Source organism: Dipodomys merriami, unplaced genomic scaffold, assembly GCF_024711535.1.
Source record: "Dipodomys merriami isolate MVZ:Mamm:240054 unplaced genomic scaffold, mDipMer1.0.p SCAF_69, whole genome shotgun sequence".
NCBI lineage: Eukaryota > Metazoa > Chordata > Mammalia > Rodentia > Heteromyidae > Dipodomys > Dipodomys merriami.
This window is the reverse complement of record NW_027206279.1, coordinates 4,748,220-4,766,545: the sequence shown is the minus strand read 5'-3', so window position 1 is coordinate 4,766,545 and position 18,326 is coordinate 4,748,220. Positions and strand designations below refer to the sequence as shown.

Genomic DNA, 18,326 nt, shown 5'->3' with positions numbered 1-18,326 from the left:
GTCAGGTTGTGACTCCAAACCACAGGGAGGGAGGCCAACAGCTCCACCCACAGGCCTCCCTGATACAGCCCTGGGCTGTTGGCACAGGCACTATCTGCCTGTGCTGAGGGCAGGGAAGGAACCTGCTCCGGCAGTGTGAGCTGTTTACTTCCTCCAAACGCCTGCTTCCATCTCTTCCGTGGCATGGTCCTTGTGACCTTTGTCAGTGGAAAATAACTTCAGGCAAACAGGCCCTGTGGAGGGCTGAGGAGCTACTGTGTGCTGTCCTTTTTCTTTTTGTAACTAGGGCTTGAGCTCAAGGACTCATGTCCGCTAGGTAGGCCCTCTGCCACTGAACCACACCACCTCCAGTCCTTTTTGTTTGTTTGTTTGTTTTGTCAGTTGTGGGGCTTGGACTGTGGGCTTGGGTGCTGTCCCTGCGCTCTTCAGCTCAAGGCGAGAGCTGTACTGCATGGGCCACAGCGCCACTTCTGGTTTTCTAGTGGCTTATTAGAGATAAGAGTCTCACAGCCTTTCCTGCCCGGGCTGGCTTTGAATCGTGATCCTCAGAGCTCAGCCTCCTGAGTGGCTAGGATTACAGGTGTGAGGCACCAGCACCTGGCAAAGGACTGCTTATTTCTGAGATAGGGTTTCATTTCTTGCTTGAGTGTGTGCCAGGACTATGATCTGCCTACTTACGCTTCCCACAAAGCCAGAATGGACAGGTGTGTGTCATAGCATTTGTTCTTGGTCAAGAAGGAGTCTCAAACTGTTTTGTTTGGACTGGCCTCAAACCACAATCCTTCCTGTCTCAGCCTCCCAAGTAGCTAGGATTACAGGCATGAACCACCAGTGCCTAGCTAAAGTGTCATCCTCTTTGAGACTTTGTGGGAACTTGGGTGGACTGAGGTCATACAGGAACTGTGACAACTAGCAATTGAGCCGTGTCTCTCTTGTGCCTAGACCTGGAAGCGCGGGAACGCCAAGCCCAGGCTCAGGGGAGTGAGGAGGAAGAGGAAAGCCGAGGTGCCAGCACTCTGGAGCAGGAGGTGAGCATCCGGGCGGTCTGCAGGGGAGGCGGGAGGAGGGTGATGGTCACCGTGGAGAAGGCTGGCTCTACCTTCCTTCTGTAGGAGTGAGCCAGCCTGAACTGGATCTGCACAGGATTGTCACCCCTCCGTCTCCTGCTCTGCAGATCGCACGCCTGCGGGAAGAGGGTTCCCGGCAGCTGGAGGAGCAGCAGCGGCTGATCCAGGAGCAGATCCGTCAGGACCGCGAGCAGAGGCTAAGCGGTGCGTCCTCACCCACGGTGACCGCACTGGCGCTTGGTGGCGCCTCTGAAGGCTTCTGCCCCCCAGAACCCCGTGGCACCACGAGAATGCCACCTGCTCCTTCCCACCAGTTGTCTGCAGGGCCTGGATGCCTTTTACTTCACCTGGGGACATGCTGCATTGGTCTTAGTCCCAAGCAAGATAGTTCTCTTTTGGAGCAGACGACGGTGTCAGGAAGACTGAGGCGCTTAGCGTAGTGGAACTGTAGGCTGCCATCAGCACATCTGGCCCGTAGGAGGTGTTCCCAGCCCTTGGCTTAGAGAGAGCTCACAGGTGGCTTTCTGGAGATATCCGGCAGGCCTCTCTTCCCCACCAGGCCCCTCCGCGGGGTAGGGCAGGGCAGACGTTGCCCGTCGTCAAGAGTAACCTTTTTTAGGACTGCCAAGGTGTTTGTCCTTTGAGAGAATCTTGGCCCCCCTCATTCTACCTTTCTTCTTTTCCCAATCTTTCTAGGAAAGGCAGAAAATACAGAAAGCAAAGGAACCCCCAAACTGAAGGTGAGTCTTGGAGGACTCTGGGCTTCCTCACAACTCTTGTCTCAGCCAGCACAGACACTTCCTGTGGCTCCATCTTTTTTGTTGCTCTTGTTGGTTGTGGGATTTGAGCTCGAGGCCTGGATGCTGTCCCTCAGTTTGTTTTGCTCAAGGCTAGTTAGTGTCCTACCATTTTGAGCCACAGCTCAAATGGTTCTACCTTAAAGTCACTCTGGTCTCCAAGGAAGCCAGTGTAACTCCCATCCTTTCCACACTCCCGGGCCTGCAAACCAGGCTGCTCCCAGAACCTGCCACGGGGGTGGCAGGCCTTGACAAAGCAGAGTACCTCCCGGGGTGGGAAGCATCGCTGGGGGTGAGCCGGCTGCCCCGCCTCCCCATTAGGACGTGTTAGCAGTGTTCCTAGATCACAGGTGCTTGGAGGAGCAGAGGGGCCTGCTCACACTGGCAAGCGCAGTTGTCTGGGCCTGGGCGCTGTCCCTCAGCTCTTCCGCTCACGGCTAGTGCTCTACACTTGAGCCGCAGCGCCACTTCTGGCTTTTTCTGCTTATGTGGTACTGAGGAATGGAACCCAGGGCCTCATGCATGCGAGGCAAACACTCTACCACTGAGCCACCTTCCCAGCCCTGCTGTCTTAATTTTTTTTTTTTTTTTTTTTGTCAGTCATGGGGCTTGAACCTGCCGTCTTTCTTTTTCAGCTAAAATGGAAATGCCAGAAAGAGGATGAGTCCCAAGGCGGCTACTCCCAAGATGTCCTCCTACAGCTTTTGAAAAAGGTCTGCGCCAGGCTTCTGGGCTGAGCTGTGGCCTCTGCCTGCGCTCCTCTGTGCAGGACTGTCATGCTCCGGACTTCCCCTCTCATCTCTACCTTCTTGTTTTTTGTGTTGTTTTCTTGCTTCGTAGACACCTTAGAGACTTCTCCCTGGGCCGTGTCCTCTGTCACTGGAGCGGACATGTCCAGCCTGTTTCCTCCTTTGATGCCCAAGTGTAGCCCTTACCTTTATAAGCACCAGGCTTGGCTACACCAGTTCTAGGAGAGAAGGTGGGGGAGGGAGGCTTGAGATCCCCCTCCTCTTCCCTGCCTTCAGCCAGCTGGAGCAGCTGTGCCAGCCTAGGTCCCCAGTGAGTTCTTTGCTCATTTCTCCTTGGCTGTCTTGCATTCCTACAAGCAACCTTTCTTTTCCATCTCTGATCTCACTTCTCTGGTCCCCGAGCAGTAGAAAGGTAACCCTGGGCTGAAATGCCCCAGTAGGCCCAGGGCAGCCAATACAAGCTGGCCAATCAGAGGGCCAGCCAGGCTTACCAAGACCCTTCTTGTCCCACAGTATGGCGAAGTTCTCAACCTGGTGCTTTCCAGGAAGAAGGCAGGCACCGCGGTAGTGGAGTTTGCAACGGTCAAGGCTGCGGTGAGTCCTACATGGGGCTTGCGGGGCCCTGGCAGCCCTGGCACGCTAGGGCAGGAACTCTGTTGTTAAGTCCACACTTTGAGGAGGTCTCCCAGCCAGCTCTCAGTCAGCATTTCTACATAGGTCCTCTGACCCCCAGGGCGGGTGGGGATAGTGCACTGACTTGAATTCAGGCTGCCTGCACTCCACACTTCCATCCTGTGTCTGTCTAGGTAGGAGCCCTAGCAGTGCCTTCCCACCCGCAGCACTCTCATTCCCCAAGCTGAGGGCACACCCACCACCGTTCTCCCAGGAGGAGAGTCAGCCGTTTCCACCTTGCTGCCGTCCTCAGCGCCGCACGGGGGAGTAGGACGCTAGCTCCTTTCTTTGGGGAGGTGGGGGGGTATAGAGGGAAGCTCCCTTATAGCTGACAGATGGACAGGACCAAAGTGTGGATGTTCTGCTTGGCAGGAGCTGGCTGTCCAGAATGAAGTGGGCCTGGTGGACAATCCACTGAAGATTTCCTGGTTAGAAGGTCAGCCCCGGGGCACTGCAGGCCCCAGCCACTCAGGACAATCAAAGGTAAGAAGCCAGGTGTCACCAGCTGGGCCTGACTAGCGCTCAGGTCCTTCTGTGTGAGAGCGTCTCAGGCTCTCCCCTCCCAAGTCTAGGTGGACACAAGTGGAGTGGGGTTGACAGCCCACACAGGAAGACCCAGAGGGACCCTCTCCCCTGTGATTTTATTTATTTTCTGGTGCTGGAGAGCAAATCCAGGGCCTCCTACTTGCTAAGCTACTGCTGGTGTACTCCCAGCCCTTCACAGTATCCTAAGTACTTCCCTTATCCTGTACTTGGGGAGCCTCTGTCCCCTTCCCAGGAGCCCCTGCTACTGGTTGAAGCACTGGAGCTTATACAGCACAGTGCTAAGGAAAGAGTCAGGTGCTGGGGACAGATTTGTCCTTACAAGCTCTTTGTTTTTCAAAATATATCTCTTAGCTTCCCACACAGAGATTAAGTATGAAAAAGCAATATCTCTAGAAATAATATGACCTCCCGCGGAGCCAAGTCTGGGTAACCCCTCAAGGAGAAGTATGTACCTTCCAGCTGGGCTGGCCCCGTGCTACCTCTAGGATAACTGTGTTCCCCCTGTCCCTCAGGCCTGCATGCAGAGGGCAGGTTGCAGGGCTTCTGGCTGTGTATGCCCCAGGACTGATCGCTTTAGCAGGGGCAGGAGCCCACTTCTGTGTTACGTCACAGCCCTTCACTGGCTTAGCAAGACCTGTGCTCACCTACCTGTCCTGCCTCTGCCTGAGGTGTGGACAGAGAAGGACCATGAAGTATTCTAAATAGTCTAAATCAGAACCTTGATTAAGAAGAGACCTCAGGGTGGGCACCTGTGGCTCCTGCCTGTAATCCTAGCTACTCAGGAGGCTGAGATCTGAGGATCGCATTTCAAAGCCAGCCCAGGGAGGAAAGTCCGTGAGACTCTTATCTCCAATAAACCACCAGAAAACCGGAAGTGGTGCTGTGGCTGTAGTGGTAGAGCACTCTCCTTGAGATGAAGAGCGGAGGGACAGCGCCCAGGCCCAGAGTTCAAGCCCCACGACCGACACAAACAAGCAAACAACAAAAACAGAAGAGACCTCAGTCTCTCACCTTAACATAGTATTTCAGACCCCCAAGTAACACTGCATATGTTGTGTTAAAAAGAACTTTATTACATCCTCTGTGTATAGAGGAGTCTTTCAGCTTAGTTCCTCCATTGAGGAACAAGAGGGGCTGCAGAGGCCACGTGTGCCACAGCTCCATCTCCCCTTCCATTCTTGGGTAGGCTGAGGGTCGGAATCACATAGTCCAATCAAGTGCTGTGGCTCTGGTTTCAGATCTGGCCAGGCCGCAGGACAGGGCAATAGCACAGCTGGTAGCCTTGGCCCAGGGGGCGGCCTGGTTGGCAGCCTCCTCGTCAGAGGTTTGAGTTAGGCAGAACTCCCTAGTCCCAGTAGAAGATTCCAGAGGCCAGCTCTCACTAAATCCTTCCTCTCACTCAATCCTCCCCTTTTCTAGATGAAGTCCTCCCCTCTTCTGGACAGAAAGTCCTCCCATCTTCTGGGCAGGAAGTCCTCCCTCTTTTGGACAGGAAGTTCTCTTTTCTTCTGGACAGGAAATCTACTACTATTTTCACAGCATTTCCTAAAGACTGGGGTCACTAATAGTGCTAGATAGACCCAAAGTGCCGTGGCTTTGCAGGCTGGGGCCTTGCTGGTAGCTGGCGGTCAGTCCTGCAGCTGCTCCGTCCAGCGGGGCTGAGCAGCCAAGTGGGCAAGTTGAAGCGCTTGTGGCCTCCTTTCTGCTGATGGTGTGTTTAGCCTGTTCCTTTGCCTCCGAATCTCTCCCACTGTCGTGCCCTGTCAGTCCCTTTCCCCGCTGTCCACTGATGGCTCCAGAAACACCAGTGTTGCTCAGTGATGCCGGTCTCATGCTGTGCTGTGAGTGGGCGGCACCGGCGAGGCCTTGGTCCAGTGTGCCTCGTGTCATGAGGCCTGGGTTTGTTTTATTACTTGCATTGAACTGGCACTTAAGCATCTAGTGTAGCAAGTGGCGACTGGCTTGGGCTGTTTCCCCGTTCTCTCAGCACCCCCTTCCTGGCGGCCTGGGTTGGACCCCGTCTTCCAAGTGCTGGGACCTGTTACTAGTGGCTTTTAAGAGGCTGGCGCAGGCACGGCGTTCTGCCCACACTGTCCTCCTACACTCTGACTCGCCCTCTCCTCCTCTGCGGGCCTCTGCCTGGCTCCTGTGGTTCAGGGTGTGGCCTCCCTTTCCTGGCCTCGCCAGCTTCCTTCCGGGCTACTGCCAGAAAGGATCCCCAGCATTCCCAGTTGGGGTGAGGTGGAGAGCCATGGGTCTCTGCCCCTGTCTGGTCCTTAATCCCCTGCTGTACCTTCCTTCCCGGGTCCCCAGGCTTTGTTCCTCCTGTCACCCCAACTTCGCCCGCCCTCACCACACTCAGCAGCGGGGCTCGCTGGGGAACTGCTCCTGCAGCATCTGTAGAACTTCCTCCAACAGTGAGATCCCCAGGTCCACTTTGAAGGAGACGAAGGGGTCACCGAGGTCGGGAGCAGGTGTCCTCAGGCAGGCGGGTGTGGCTGAAAGGTCCTCCTCGGAGAAGTGGTGGAACGGGCCCGCCAGGGACAGCGCGGAGGGCAGGGTGGCGGCGTAGGCAGCAGTGTAGGGGGCTGGGGGCTCCAGGATGTTGGGGCAGCTGGAGCTTTCTCGGTACAGACGAGGGGGCTTGGGAGGAGCCAGCAAGGTGGCCCGGGGCTGTTCATCCCCCCACAAGGGCAGACGCCGGCCATCTGGCCTCCCCTGCAGTTCGCGGATGACCTCGCGGTTGCTGTACTCCTCATGGTCGCCGCCCGCAGTGCTGGCCTGGCTGAGCACGCTGCCCTGCCGCCGCAGGTGCCGGGACCGCCCCAGGGTCAGCCGCTTGAAGAAGGAGGCATTGCGGAAGGAGCCTTTCCTCCAGGTCTCCATGTGCCCTGGGGAGGCAGCGGACAGGCCTGTCCTCTCAGAAGCCCCGCACAGGTGTCCCAGAGCAACTAGTGACCATTGGTCCCTAGTGGATGCCAGGAATCGGGGAGAGAGCCCTGGCAGGGGCTAGAAGCAGCCCTGGGTCTCTGCTCAGCCAAGTCCTCGGGCCTGGAAGAGGGAGCTCCCCAGGGATCCTGTGGCCTGGTTACTTCACAGGACGTGGAAAAACCCCAGAGGAAAAAAGCACACTTACGAGGTGGAGCGGGGCCGCGGGGCAGCAGAGCTGGCTCCTGGCTGGCCGGGGGTCCCTGCGCTCGGCCTCCACGCGCTTGCTCCTAGGCAGGAGGCAGAGGCCCCCACTGGCTGTCGTCTCTGGCTGCTCCTGGCCCTGGGCCTCTGTCTAGGCCAGCGGAGGACTGCGCCCGCCCGGCTGCCGCTGTGTGGGACTGATGAGTGGCGTGGCTGTGGTGCCAGCGTGCGGCAGCAATGTGTTTGTTTCCAGCTGACTCAGTCAGGTGGGAAGCTGGGTTTCACGCTGTGAGGTCATTGCAGCATCCGCGGGCTGGGCAGCTGTGACCCACACCCCAGGGCAGTCGGGAGCTTTGGATTCCTCCTAGGACTGGTCTGGGGCAGCCTGGTTGGTGTGTCACCACGGGGGGGGGGGGAGGGGGGAGCCCCAGCACTCAAGGGCCCTGCGCCCAGCCTCCAGTGTGTCTGGGAGGAGCAGCGAAGTGGGAGCTAATTGAAAGGCAGGCTGAAAGGCAGGCGTGTGGAACAATTGTTGGGAAGGAAGAGACCTGCTGCTGGTGGGGTGACTCAGCCCTGGGGCTAGTGACAGGGCTTATTAGCACAGCCTGCCGGAATGGGGGGGCGGGGTGTTGAGGGGGAGCAGCCCCATGCCTGTGAAGGGCCTGCTCCTCCCAGGGCTGGCAGGGGCATGCCAAGGGCAGCTCCAGGTTCTCCTGGCAGAGCAGCGTGGCCTCCCTGCCCTCACCTCCAGGCTGGCTGCTGCCTCCTCCTCCTCCTCTACCTGGAGGGACTCCAGGCAGGAGTAGAGCAATTAGGGCCAGAGTCCTGCTCCCCCTCTGGCTGCGGGGGCCCTGTTCAGAGCCCTTTTTCTGCAGAGGGGGCTAGCCATACCAGAGATGTCCTGGGGGCCTGGCTGAGGGCCACTCAGGAGCCAGGGTAGGGGTAGGCTGGGCTGTGCAGGTGAGGATCTGAGCAGCACTTTCTGTTGTTCTTTACCCCCTCCTTCAAACCAGTTGGCCTGGACTTGGCTACTTCATGCCAGCCACTCCCCTGTTCCTCCCCATCTCAGCCCCTGGCCTCCTCCTGGCCTGTCCGATGAGCGTCAGCCAGATGGAGAGCCCCAGAGCAGGGCTGCACAGTTCTGCTACAGACAGGCCATGGCATCTGCACCCCCTCTGTCCAGTTGACCACAGGAAGGGCTCCCGGCTTCTGCTGCTCCAGACCTATCAGAGCGAGCGTGGGATCGGCAGCTCAGGGCTCTGCTGGGTGCAGCCATTGTGGCGGTGATTACTCTTGTGATGATTATTTTGTGTGTGTGTGTGTGTGTGTGTGTGTGTGTGCGCGCGCGCGCGCTCCAGACTTGGGGTTTCAATGCAGAGCCTGGGTCCTGTCCCTGAGCTTTTTTGCTCAAAGTTAGCACGCTACTTTTCAACCATAGCTCCACTTTGGCTTTTTTTTTTTTTTTTTCCGGTTGTGGGTCTTGAACTCGGGGCCTGGGCACTGTCTGTCAGCTCTTCAGCTGAAGGCGAGCACTCTACCACTTGAGCCATAGCGTCACTTCTGGTTTTCTGAGTCATTTATTGAAGGAGTCTCTCAGATGGGGCTGCCTGGGCTGGCTTTGAACCAGGATCCTCAGATCTTAGCCTCCTGAGTAGCTATGATTACAGGCGTGAGCTACCAAGCCTGGCTCTTTTTCTTTTTCTTTTTGTCAGTTGTGGGGCCTGAACTCTAGGCGCTGTCCCTTAGCTCTTCAGCTCAAGGCTAGCACTCCACCACTTGAGCCTCAGCCCCATTTCCGGCTTTTTCTGCTTATGTGGTGCTGAGGAATCGAACTGAGGGCCTCATGCGTGCAAGCACTCTATCACTGAGCCACCTTCCCAGCACCATGCCTGGCTTTCTTGTGGTTAAGCTAGCCCTCCGTATTCCCCCATGCTGTACAGGGCTCCCTTCTCCAGCGTGCTCAGGAGCCAGGCCTGAGCCAGACCCAGGGAAGCAGGCAGCTACAAGAGGGCAGAGCCTCTGGACCCTGCACCTTACAGCCTCCACTAGAAACCAAGCACATGCCCGAGTAGAGGGAAGGAGAGTCAGAGACAGGGTGGAGAGGAAATGAAGGGAGACAGTCGCTAGGGCAGGGGAAATGATTCATTCACAAGGAAGTGTGAAGTGCTCCGTAGATGTCAGGGGCTGAATGAGTGGTGGGCACCAGAGATGGGTGAGCCAACCAGGAGAGGCCCATCTGGAGAGCTGGAGGGAGAAGTGGAGGTTCTGGTCCTTCCTCCTTGACCTTTATTATCTACCCAGGCCCTGTCCCCAGTTTGTGGTCTGTGAGGCCGTGCTCTGTGGCTCTGACCCTTCCTGTTCCCTGTGTCCCCCAGGGCTCAGTGCTGTCCGAGAGGGACTACGAGAGCCTTGTCATGATGCGTATGCGCCAGGCTGCCGAGCGCCAGCAGCTCATCGCCCGGATGCAGCAGGAAGATGAGGGGCAGCCCACGTAGCCTGGCTCCGGCCCTCCATCCTACAGCCCCTTTCTTAAACAGCACCAATAAACTTTTGAAAAAGCCTCTACCTCATTAAGAGTTCCTTCCACCTAGGTGTAGGGTCCTAGACTCATAAGGCTCCTCCCAGGCCCTCACCCCCTCCCCAGGAGGAGACAGATCCCCAGCAATGTCACACTTGGCAAGTCACTTGCAGAAGCCGAACAGAGGAGGGACCATGAATCAGAGCCTTTTATTGGCTTAGGCAGGCTCTGCAGGCCCCGCCTGGCTGATCGTGAGGCTGTCCTCCCCAGATGCGGAATCTGGCTGGGGTGCTCTTGTCCTGGGGCCAGGCCTGCAGCCAGGGGGCAGCTGGGAGCAGTGGGAAGGACCTGCCCTCCTCTACACCCTGGAGCAGGACTTCTGAGGGCCACTCACTGCCCATCTGTGCTGGGCCAAGGGGGTGACAATTTGGGAAGAGACAACAGGACAGCCAATGGAACAGGACTTGAGGGACCAGGTCCATGGCAGTGGGTCACTCCTTGTGCAGGCACCACACCAGTGTCTGGCCCACCCCTGTCATGCTGAGCACACGGAAGCCCCTGCGCTCCAGCTTGTCCAGGACAATGCGTGGCGGATCGTTGACGTAGTATTCATAGCTGCAAAGACACCGGGGTGGAGGTGAGGGACAGAGCAGCCCCCGCAGCCTCCCCCCCCCACCTCCTCCCCAGCTATTTGGGCAGCAGCACAGGCCCCCTTCCAGGCTGTCCTGCAGCCCTGGGGCTACAGGGTTGGCTCCTGGCTCCTGGCGTAAGGAATGCTTGTTTGTTCCTTCTTGCAGGTTTTGGGCTTGAATCCAAGCCTGGGTGCTGTTCCTGAGCTTTTGTGCTCAAGGATAGCACACTACCACTTTGAGCCACAGTGCCACTTCTGGTTTCCTGGTGGTTAGTTGAAGGTGAGAACTTCATGGACTTTCCTTCCCCGGGCTGGCTTCAAATGGCAATCCTCAGATCTCAGCCTCCTGAGTAGCTTTTTCAGGTTTATTGGGTGTTGAAATGCCATGAAACAAAAGGGCTTGATACCCAAAACCTGGAATTCCTTTTGGGAGGAGAGCGGAGTAGTCCTGGGATTTGAACTTAGGACTTCATGCTGACTGAGCCTGGCAGTCTTATTTCATTTTCAGATAGGGTCTTGTGTTTTTGCTCAAAGCCAGCCTCAGACCTCTATCCTAGTATGCGCACCACTGTGCCTTGCTTAGTAGTTGAGATGGCCTTGGGTAGGTTTTGTTTTGCCCAGATTGGCCTCAAACCATGGTCCTCCTACTCTGTCTCCTGTGTAGCTAGTATTACAGGTGTAATCCATCAAGCCTGGCCCAAGCTAACATCCTGAGGCAAATGCCTTGTGTGCACATCATGGTGTTGGCTTCTGCCCTCCCTCCACCCCTAACCCAAGGGTCTCGGATAGGTTCATCTCCCTTAACCCCTTCCATTTGAACTGGAACTCATGTGGCAAGTCTTCTCAGTATCCCCCAACCTGTGTGGCCCGCTATTCTCTCCCACTACTGGCTAGGAAGGTCAAGGGAGCGGTATGGTCTCTGTGTAGACGCGGAGGTGGGATGATGGATGTCAAGGGAGTGGCTGATTGCCCAGGCAGCGAGCTGGGTCCTGCTGTTTTTCAGCCCTTTAACATGGAGACCTCTCGGCCGGGCTGGATCGGTGGGCCTAGTACTGAGGGGAGAGGCCAGGGACACAGTCCTCTAGGGAGTCCTCGACCCATGTGGCTATCTGTCCTGGGTTCTTTGGCCCTTGGGCAGAACTGGGGAGGGTGGGGGAATGGAGGTGCTAAGGAAAACCTTACTCACAAATTATTTCCAAGCACACTTCTCTTGGAGGCCCCCAGATGCTGCATCAGCTCAGGATCCGAGTACTCATCGCCCACCATGGTAGGACCCACCTCCTGCAAGGTAAGTAAGCCATAGAGGCTGCCGGGCGGGGTCTGTGGAGGCATGCAAAGCTGGGAAGGTGGTCCCTGACTCCCCTAAGCAGAGTGGGACATGGCACTCAGGAGGACTGAGAGTTCAAGGCCACCCTGGGCTACACGGTGAGACCTATCTCAAAAAATAAAACCCCAAAAGACCACACCCCAAAACTACTAGAGCTTTATAAAGGGATCTTGTTTGGCAATAAAAACGATTATTATGGCTTATGGCTGCACCCAGGAGACATCCTGGTTAGAAGCTGTTTTGGGTTTGTGGCAGCGGCTCAAATAGAACAGCAAGTTCAAACCCCACGACCACTAAGTTATTTATTTATTTTTTTGTCGGTCGTGGGGCCTGAACTCTGGGCCTGGGCGCTGTCTCTCAGCTCTTCAGCTCAAGACTAGTGCTCTACCACTTGAGCCACAGTGCCACTTCCAGCTTTTTCTGTTTATGTGGTGCTGAGGACTCGAACTCAGGGCCTCATGCATGCAAGGCAAGCACTCTACCACTGAGCCACCTTCCCAGCCCTAAGATAAATTCAAAACAACAAAAAACATTTGGAGGAATTGCAGGGTGTGGGGGAAGGGCCCAAAACCATCTGAACAGCCACAGGTGAGGGGGTCGTGAACCACTGCCCCTCCTGTTCAGGGGTGAACGCCCGCGCCCGGCTCCACATCCACAGCCCACCGGCCCCAGAGCCAGCCCTTCCCAGAGCCTGCCCCGTCCCAGAACAAGCCCGTCCCAGGGCCCAGAGCCTGACCGTCCCAGAGCCCACCTGTCCCAGAGCCCGCCGGTCCCAGAACCCACCTGTCCCAGAACCCACCTGTCCCAGAGCCAGCCCCTCCCAGAGCCCACCTGTCCCAGAACCCGCCCCGTCCCAGGCCCTGCCCCGTCCCAGACTTGGCCCCGTCCCAGAGCCCACCTGTCCCAGAGCCAGCCCGTCCCAGAGCCCACCTGTCCCAGAACAAGCCCGTCCCAGAGCCCACCTGTCCCAAAACAAGCCCGTCCCAGAGCCCACCTGTCCCAGAACAAGCCCGTCCCAGAGCCCACCTGTCCCAAAACAAGCCCGTCCCAGAGCCCGCCCCGTCCCAGGCCCTGCCCCGTCCCAGACTTCGCCCCGTCCCAGACTTCGCCCCGCCCCCGAACCCGCCCCGTCCCCGAGCCCAGCGCAGTCTCAGCTGTGGGCTCCGCGCCCATCGCCCTGGCGCTGGGGCCCAGGGGGGCAGGGGGTCCGGAGGGCCGCGCTGGCCGGGGGGGGGGTGGCGCGGGGGTCGGGGCCCGCGCTCGGACCGGGCCGGGCGGTCACGTCCCAGAGTCGAATGGGACGCCCCGAGTTTTCTGGATGGAGCTTTGGCCCCTTCCCGGGGTCCCCCGCCCTCGGATGTCCCAGGCCAGCACCCCGCTCCCGCCCCTCCGCCCCCACCCCCCCGCTGGGCCCCACCTGGGCTCGGGCGCAGCCGGCCGGGGTCGCGGGCGGGCGGGCGGGCTGGGCGGGCTCGTCCCGGGCGCCCGCTCCCGCCGCCCGCCGTCCCGCGGGGCGGCACAGCCGGGCCGGGCCGGCGCCCACTCACCATGCGGATCTGCGTGCTGATGAGCAGGTAGGGCATGGCGCGGCGCGGCGCGGCGCGGCCCGGTCCCGTTACTCCGCGGTCTGCAGCCGCCGCGGCCGGCCTCCAATCCCCAGCGCGCGGCGTGACGCGCCCGGACCCGCCCCCGGAGCCCGGACCCGCCCCCTCCCCCCCCCCCCCGGCGCCCGGACCCGCCCCCTGGCGCCCGGCCCCGGCCCGCGCCTCCCGTTCCCCGGGGCGCCAGGTCCGTGCCCGCCGGGCCGCCCGGCGCCGGGTCCGAAGTTTGCGGGGCTCCTCAGCCCGCCCGTCCCCCCGGCGGGGCGCAGAGTGACCCGGCTCCAGCACACCCGCCCGGGGACCCGGCAGCCCGCTTCCGAGAGGAGCGCTGGGGACGCCCGCGGTCAGCCCTCGGAGCGGAGCCTGGGACGCCGCCACGGCGCCATCGGTGCTGCACCTTCGCCCTCCTGTGACCCCACAGGTTGAGTGAGTGTGTGCGAGCTGCGCGCGGCCGGGCGCGGTGACCCGGGACGGCGGAACGGCCCCCCCACGCCTGCCCCCCAACGCCTGCCCCCCACCTGCCCCCCCACACCTGCTCCCCCAACGCCTGCCCCCCCAACACCTGCTCCCCAACACCTGCCCCCAACACCTGCCCCCCAACACCTGCCCCCACATCTGCCCCCCCAACGCCTGCCCCCCACACCTGCTCCTCCAACGCCTGCCCCCCACACCTGTCCCCCCACACCTGCTCCCCCAACGCCTGCCCCCCACACCTGTCCCCCCACACCTGCTCCCCCAACGCCTGCCCCCCCACACCTGTCCCCCAACACCTGCCCCCCCCACACCAGCTCCCCCAACGCCTGTCCCCCCACACCTGCCCCCCCACACCTGCTCCCCCAACGCCTGCCCCCCACACCTGCTCCCCCCACGCCTGCCCCCCCACACCTGCCCCCCCACCTGTCCCCCAACACCTGCCCCCCCCACACCTGCCCCCCCAACATCTGTGGCCTACGAGAGAACGTCCCCACCCGAGTCATCGAGCTCAAGGCCGGGCGTCCACGCCCGCACCGGGAAGCATCCGAACCCAGCTTCTCCACATTCCCGTCCGCCTCGGTTGTGAGTAGTTCCCTAAAAAGCAAAGCAAAACAACAACGCCCTGCAGCCTCCCTCCCCTGTCTGGAAGCAGCGGCCCTTCCCTCCGGGGCAGGCCCAGGGTGCTCTCTGCCTTCTGCACCTTCACCGAGGCCGGAGAGCCGTAATCAATAAATGTCGTAAGTAAATAAAGGGGTTACCATGTGGCTTGCCACACACAAGATCTTTTTCTTTTTTCTTTTTGAGACAGCAGTTTTACAGTGTAGCAAAGGTGTAAGGCCAGGCGCTGGGATTACAGACCTGCACCACCACACCAGACTAGGTTTGCATTTTCCCTCCACCTTTTCGTGACTACAGCTTCCATTGTATTCATCTACCATAAACTTTTAGTCTAGTCTACTTTTGGTGTTTATAGAGGCTTCCAGCCTTTGGCTAATTATCAGGCTGCTATGAATATTCTTTTTTTTTTTTGGGGGGGTCCGGTCGTGGGGCCTGAACTCTGGGCCTGGGAGCTGTCCCTCAGCTCTTCAACTCAAGGCTAGCGCTCTACCACTTGAGCCACAGCACCACTTCCAGCTTTTTTCTATTTGCTTATGTGGTGCTGAGAAATTGAACCCAGGGCCTCATGCATGCAAGGCAAGCGCTCTACCACTGAGCCACCTTCCCAGCCCCTGCTATGAATATTCTTGTACACACACCTGATGTATAGGAGTGAATTTTTCAGCATTTTGTTTGTTGTTTGTTCAAGGCTAGCTTTGAACTCACAATCCTCCAGCCTCAACCTCCTGAGTGACCCATGTCACTGTGCCTTTTTAGATCTTTACAGATGCAGGGCATGATTCTTTTGTCAGTTTTAACAAATGCTGCTAAGCATGACTTTACCCTATCCCTGCAGCCAAACAGTTCATTTGGCACCAGAGTAGGACCAGAAGACAACAAATTAAAGTTCAATAGTGAAGCACCAGTGGTTCACACCTGTAATCCTAGCTACTCAGGAGGCTGAGATCTGAGGATCACCAGCTGGGGTAGGAAAGTCTGTGAAACACTTATCTCCAATTAACCATCAGAAAACTGGAAGTGAGGCTGTGGCTCAAAGTTGTAGCATGCTAGATTTGAGCAAAAGAGTTCAGGAACAAGCCTGGCACTGGTGGCTCATGCCTGTAATCCTAGCTACTCAGGAGGCTGAGATCTGAGAATCACGGTTCAAAGCCAGCCTGGGCAGGAAAGTCCGTGAGACTCTCATCTCTAATAAACCACTAGAAAACTGGAAGTGGTGTGGTAGCTCAAGCGGTAGAGGGCTTGCCTTGAACTGAAGAGCACAGGGACAGTGCCTAAGCCCAGAGTTCAAGCCCCACAACCAAACCAAAAAAAAAAAAAAAAATCAAAAAACAAAAAACAAAGAGTTCAGGGATAGCCCCCAAGTTCAAGCCCCATGACCAACCAAAAGAAAGCACAAATTCATGCATACTAGGCAAGCACTCTACCACCAAACCACATTCCCAGACCCCCCCCCATTTATTTAAATAAAGCTCACAAGTATGTAAAACTAAACAATACAGTGAGAATAAAAACTGCCAAATATGGGGCTGGGAATGTGGCTTAGTGGTACAGTGCTTGCCTAGCATGCATGAAGCCTTGGGTTCCATTCCTCAGTGCCCACATAAACAGAAATAGGCAGAAGTGGCCCTGTGACTCCAGTGGTATAGTGTTAGCCTTGAACAAAAGAAGCTTAGGGACAGTGCCCACGCCCTGAGTTCAAGCACCAGGACTGGCAAAACAAACCAAACTGCCAAATAATCCAAGTTTAGAAAGTATAAACATAAAAAAATTTATTTGGGGTCTTAGGGATTGCAAAATTGAGATACAGTTCAGATAGCCCTGAACTCGTGTCTGAAGAAGGCTGGGAGAGTGGAGCTTCCAGTCGCAAATGCTCTTACAACGTAATTGCATTAGACAACTTCACAGTACTTGAATGAAATCCCTGAGACAATTAACTGGTAGAGAGGAAAGGATCAGCACAGTGGAGGCTGAGGCAGGAGGAGGATGATTTCCAGGCCAGTGTGGGCTACATACCGACACCCTGTCTCAAACAGGATTCAGCTTGGCTTATAGTGAGGAAGTTTTCACTCCAAGATTGGGCAACTAGGCAGCACCAAAGAGACTGGGGATCGACAATGCCCTTGGCTCACCTCTAACAACTAGAGACCTCTCATGAGGCCTGACACTTAGATGCCACCTTCCTGACCAAACCTGTATCCTGTGGGCATATGGTAACACTCATCCAAACCTTAGTGGATTGTTTAGAGAGACACTCCTACTGAAGCTAGGTAAGAATGCAAGCACTAGTCGCCAGGGCCCACAATGACCAGCAGAAGCTAAAGAATGTGTAAAGCAACTGTTTATTTTATTTTTGCCAGTCCTCGTGCTTGACCTCAGGGCCTGGGCGCTGTCCCTGAGCTTGTTTTTGCTCAAGGCTAGCACTCTACCACTTGAGTCACAGTGCCACTTCCGGTCTTTTCTGTTTATGTGATACTGAGGAATCAAACCCAAGGCTTCATGCATGCTAGACAAGCACTCTACCATTAAGCCACATCCCCAGCCAAGCAACTGTTTATAAAGCAAGAGTCTGACAACCTCCTGTTGAGCATCTTGAATCCAGATGCACTTCATAATCACCTGGTCCTTCTAGAAGCCTGCAGCCAAAGGGTGATGGAGATTGCATTCTTAGGCCTGATCTCTTTGTGACCTTCTGACTGCAGCGTATGTGTGTGTGTGTGTGTGTGTGAGTGAGAGAGAGAGAGAGAGAGAGAGAGAGAGAGAGAGAGAGAGAGAGAGAAGAGAGAGAGTGTTGTGGGGCTTGATCTCCATCTAGGTGCTGTCCTTGAACACTTTTGCTCTACCACTTTGAGCCACATGCCACTTAGATTGTCTGGTGGCTAATTGGAGCTAAGAGTCTTATGGTCTTTCCTTCCTGGGCTGGTTTCAAGTAGTGATCTTCAGATCTCAGCCTCCTGAGTAGCTAGAATTATAGATGTGAGCTACCAATGCCTGGTTCTGACTGCATTTTTTGTTGTTGTTATTGGTTGTGGGGCTTGAACTCTGGGCGCTGTCCCTCAGCTCTTCAGCTCAAGCTTTTTCTGCTTATGTGGTGCTGAGGAATCAAGTCCAGGGCCTCATGCATATAAAGCAAGCACTCTACCACTGAGCACCTTCCCAGCTCCTGACTGCATTTTTAAAGTCTACCTTCCACCTTCTCCTTTGTTTTTTTTTTTTTTTTTTTTGTGGCACTGGGGACTGAACTGAGGACCTGAAGATATACTCTTATCATTGAGCCATGCTTCCAACCCCCCCCCCTTTCTTTTCTTTCTTTCTTTCTTTCTTTTTTTGTCTGTCGTGGGGCTTGAACTCTGCCTGGGCTCTTCAGCTCAAGGTGAGTGCTCTATGGCTTGAGCCACAGTGCCACTTCTGGTTTTCTAGTGGTTGATTGGAGATAAGAATCTCATGGATGTTCCTGCCCGGGCTGACTTTGAACCATGATCCTCAGATTTCAGCCTCCTGAGTAGCTAGGATTACAGGCGTGAGCCACCGGTGCCTGGCGACCCCCCCCCCTTTTTTTTTTTTTTTTTTTTTTGTTGGTCATGTTGCTTGAACTCAGGGCCTGAGCACTGTCCTTGAGCTTTTTTGCTCAAGTAGTGCTCTACCGCTCTGAGGCACAGCACCACTTCCAGTTTTCTGGTGGTTAATTGGAGATAATATTCTCACGGAGAGTTTCCTGCCTGGGCTGGCTTTGTACCTCGATCCTCAGATCTCAGCCTCCTGAGTAGCTAGGATGACAGGCCTGAGCCACTGGCACCCAGCCCAAGCCCCTTTTTAGCCACCAGTTTTTTAGGTATCATCTTGCTTTATGCCTTGGCGGGTCTGGGGCATGACATGCCTACTGATACCTCTGTATGACTGGGGATTATGACCCGGGCCACTCTAGGCAGCCATTGTGCTTTTGTGGTGGTTGGGAGAAGAGCAGGTTGCCACTGCCCATGCTAATCATTGGTTGGGATGGTCTGGCAAACTTAGGTCCCGACTGCCTTGGCTCTAACTATCCCCCATCCCCATCTCATGACTCCAGGCTCAAGTCACCTCGTCTGATGCCTGTCTCCCTTTTTTATTCTTTTTTTTTTGAGACTAGGTCTTGTTACGTTGTCTACGCTGGCCTGGATTCAGTGGTCCTTCCTGTGGGTGGTGCATGTCCAGCTACTC

General features: G+C 56.7%; 3 protein-coding genes across 4 annotated transcripts in view; 1 reads left to right on the top strand and 2 right to left on the bottom strand.

The window, feature by feature from the left end:
* The window catches only part of Dnajc17 (DnaJ heat shock protein family (Hsp40) member C17), a 32,746-nt gene extending 23,231 nt beyond the window's left edge, over positions 1-9,515 (top strand). For both annotated transcript variants that reach the window (XM_070005820.1, XM_070005819.1), the window contains exons 5-11: positions 943-1,028; positions 1,175-1,271; positions 1,764-1,807; positions 2,500-2,577; positions 3,127-3,207; positions 3,658-3,768; positions 9,339-9,515. In XM_070005820.1, the coding sequence (XP_069861921.1) occupies positions 943-1,028; positions 1,175-1,271; positions 1,764-1,807; positions 2,500-2,577; positions 3,127-3,207; positions 3,658-3,768; positions 9,339-9,458 (617 nt within the window). In that variant the 3' untranslated portion in view covers positions 9,459-9,515. The remainder of the gene's footprint in view (positions 1-942; positions 1,029-1,174; positions 1,272-1,763; positions 1,808-2,499; positions 2,578-3,126; positions 3,208-3,657; positions 3,769-9,338) is intronic.
* On the bottom strand, positions 4,895-7,359 carry CUNH15orf62 (chromosome unknown C15orf62 homolog). Its single transcript, XM_070005823.1, has one exon. The coding sequence runs from the start codon at positions 6,715-6,717 to the stop codon at positions 6,190-6,192; it is 528 nt and encodes a 175-aa protein (XP_069861924.1). The 5' UTR covers positions 6,718-7,359; the 3' UTR covers positions 4,895-6,189.
* A 156-nt stretch (positions 9,516-9,671) lies between the features above and the next one.
* Gchfr (GTP cyclohydrolase I feedback regulator) lies at positions 9,672-13,091 on the bottom strand. Its single transcript, XM_070005825.1, has 3 exons — positions 12,987-13,091; positions 11,299-11,393; positions 9,672-10,096 (listed from the first exon to the last, which is right to left on the bottom strand). Exons 1-3 carry the CDS (start codon positions 13,020-13,022, stop codon positions 9,973-9,975), a joined length of 255 nt encoding a protein of 84 aa, XP_069861926.1. The 5' UTR covers positions 13,023-13,091; the 3' UTR covers positions 9,672-9,972.
* Between the last annotated feature and the right edge of the window lie 5,235 nt (positions 13,092-18,326).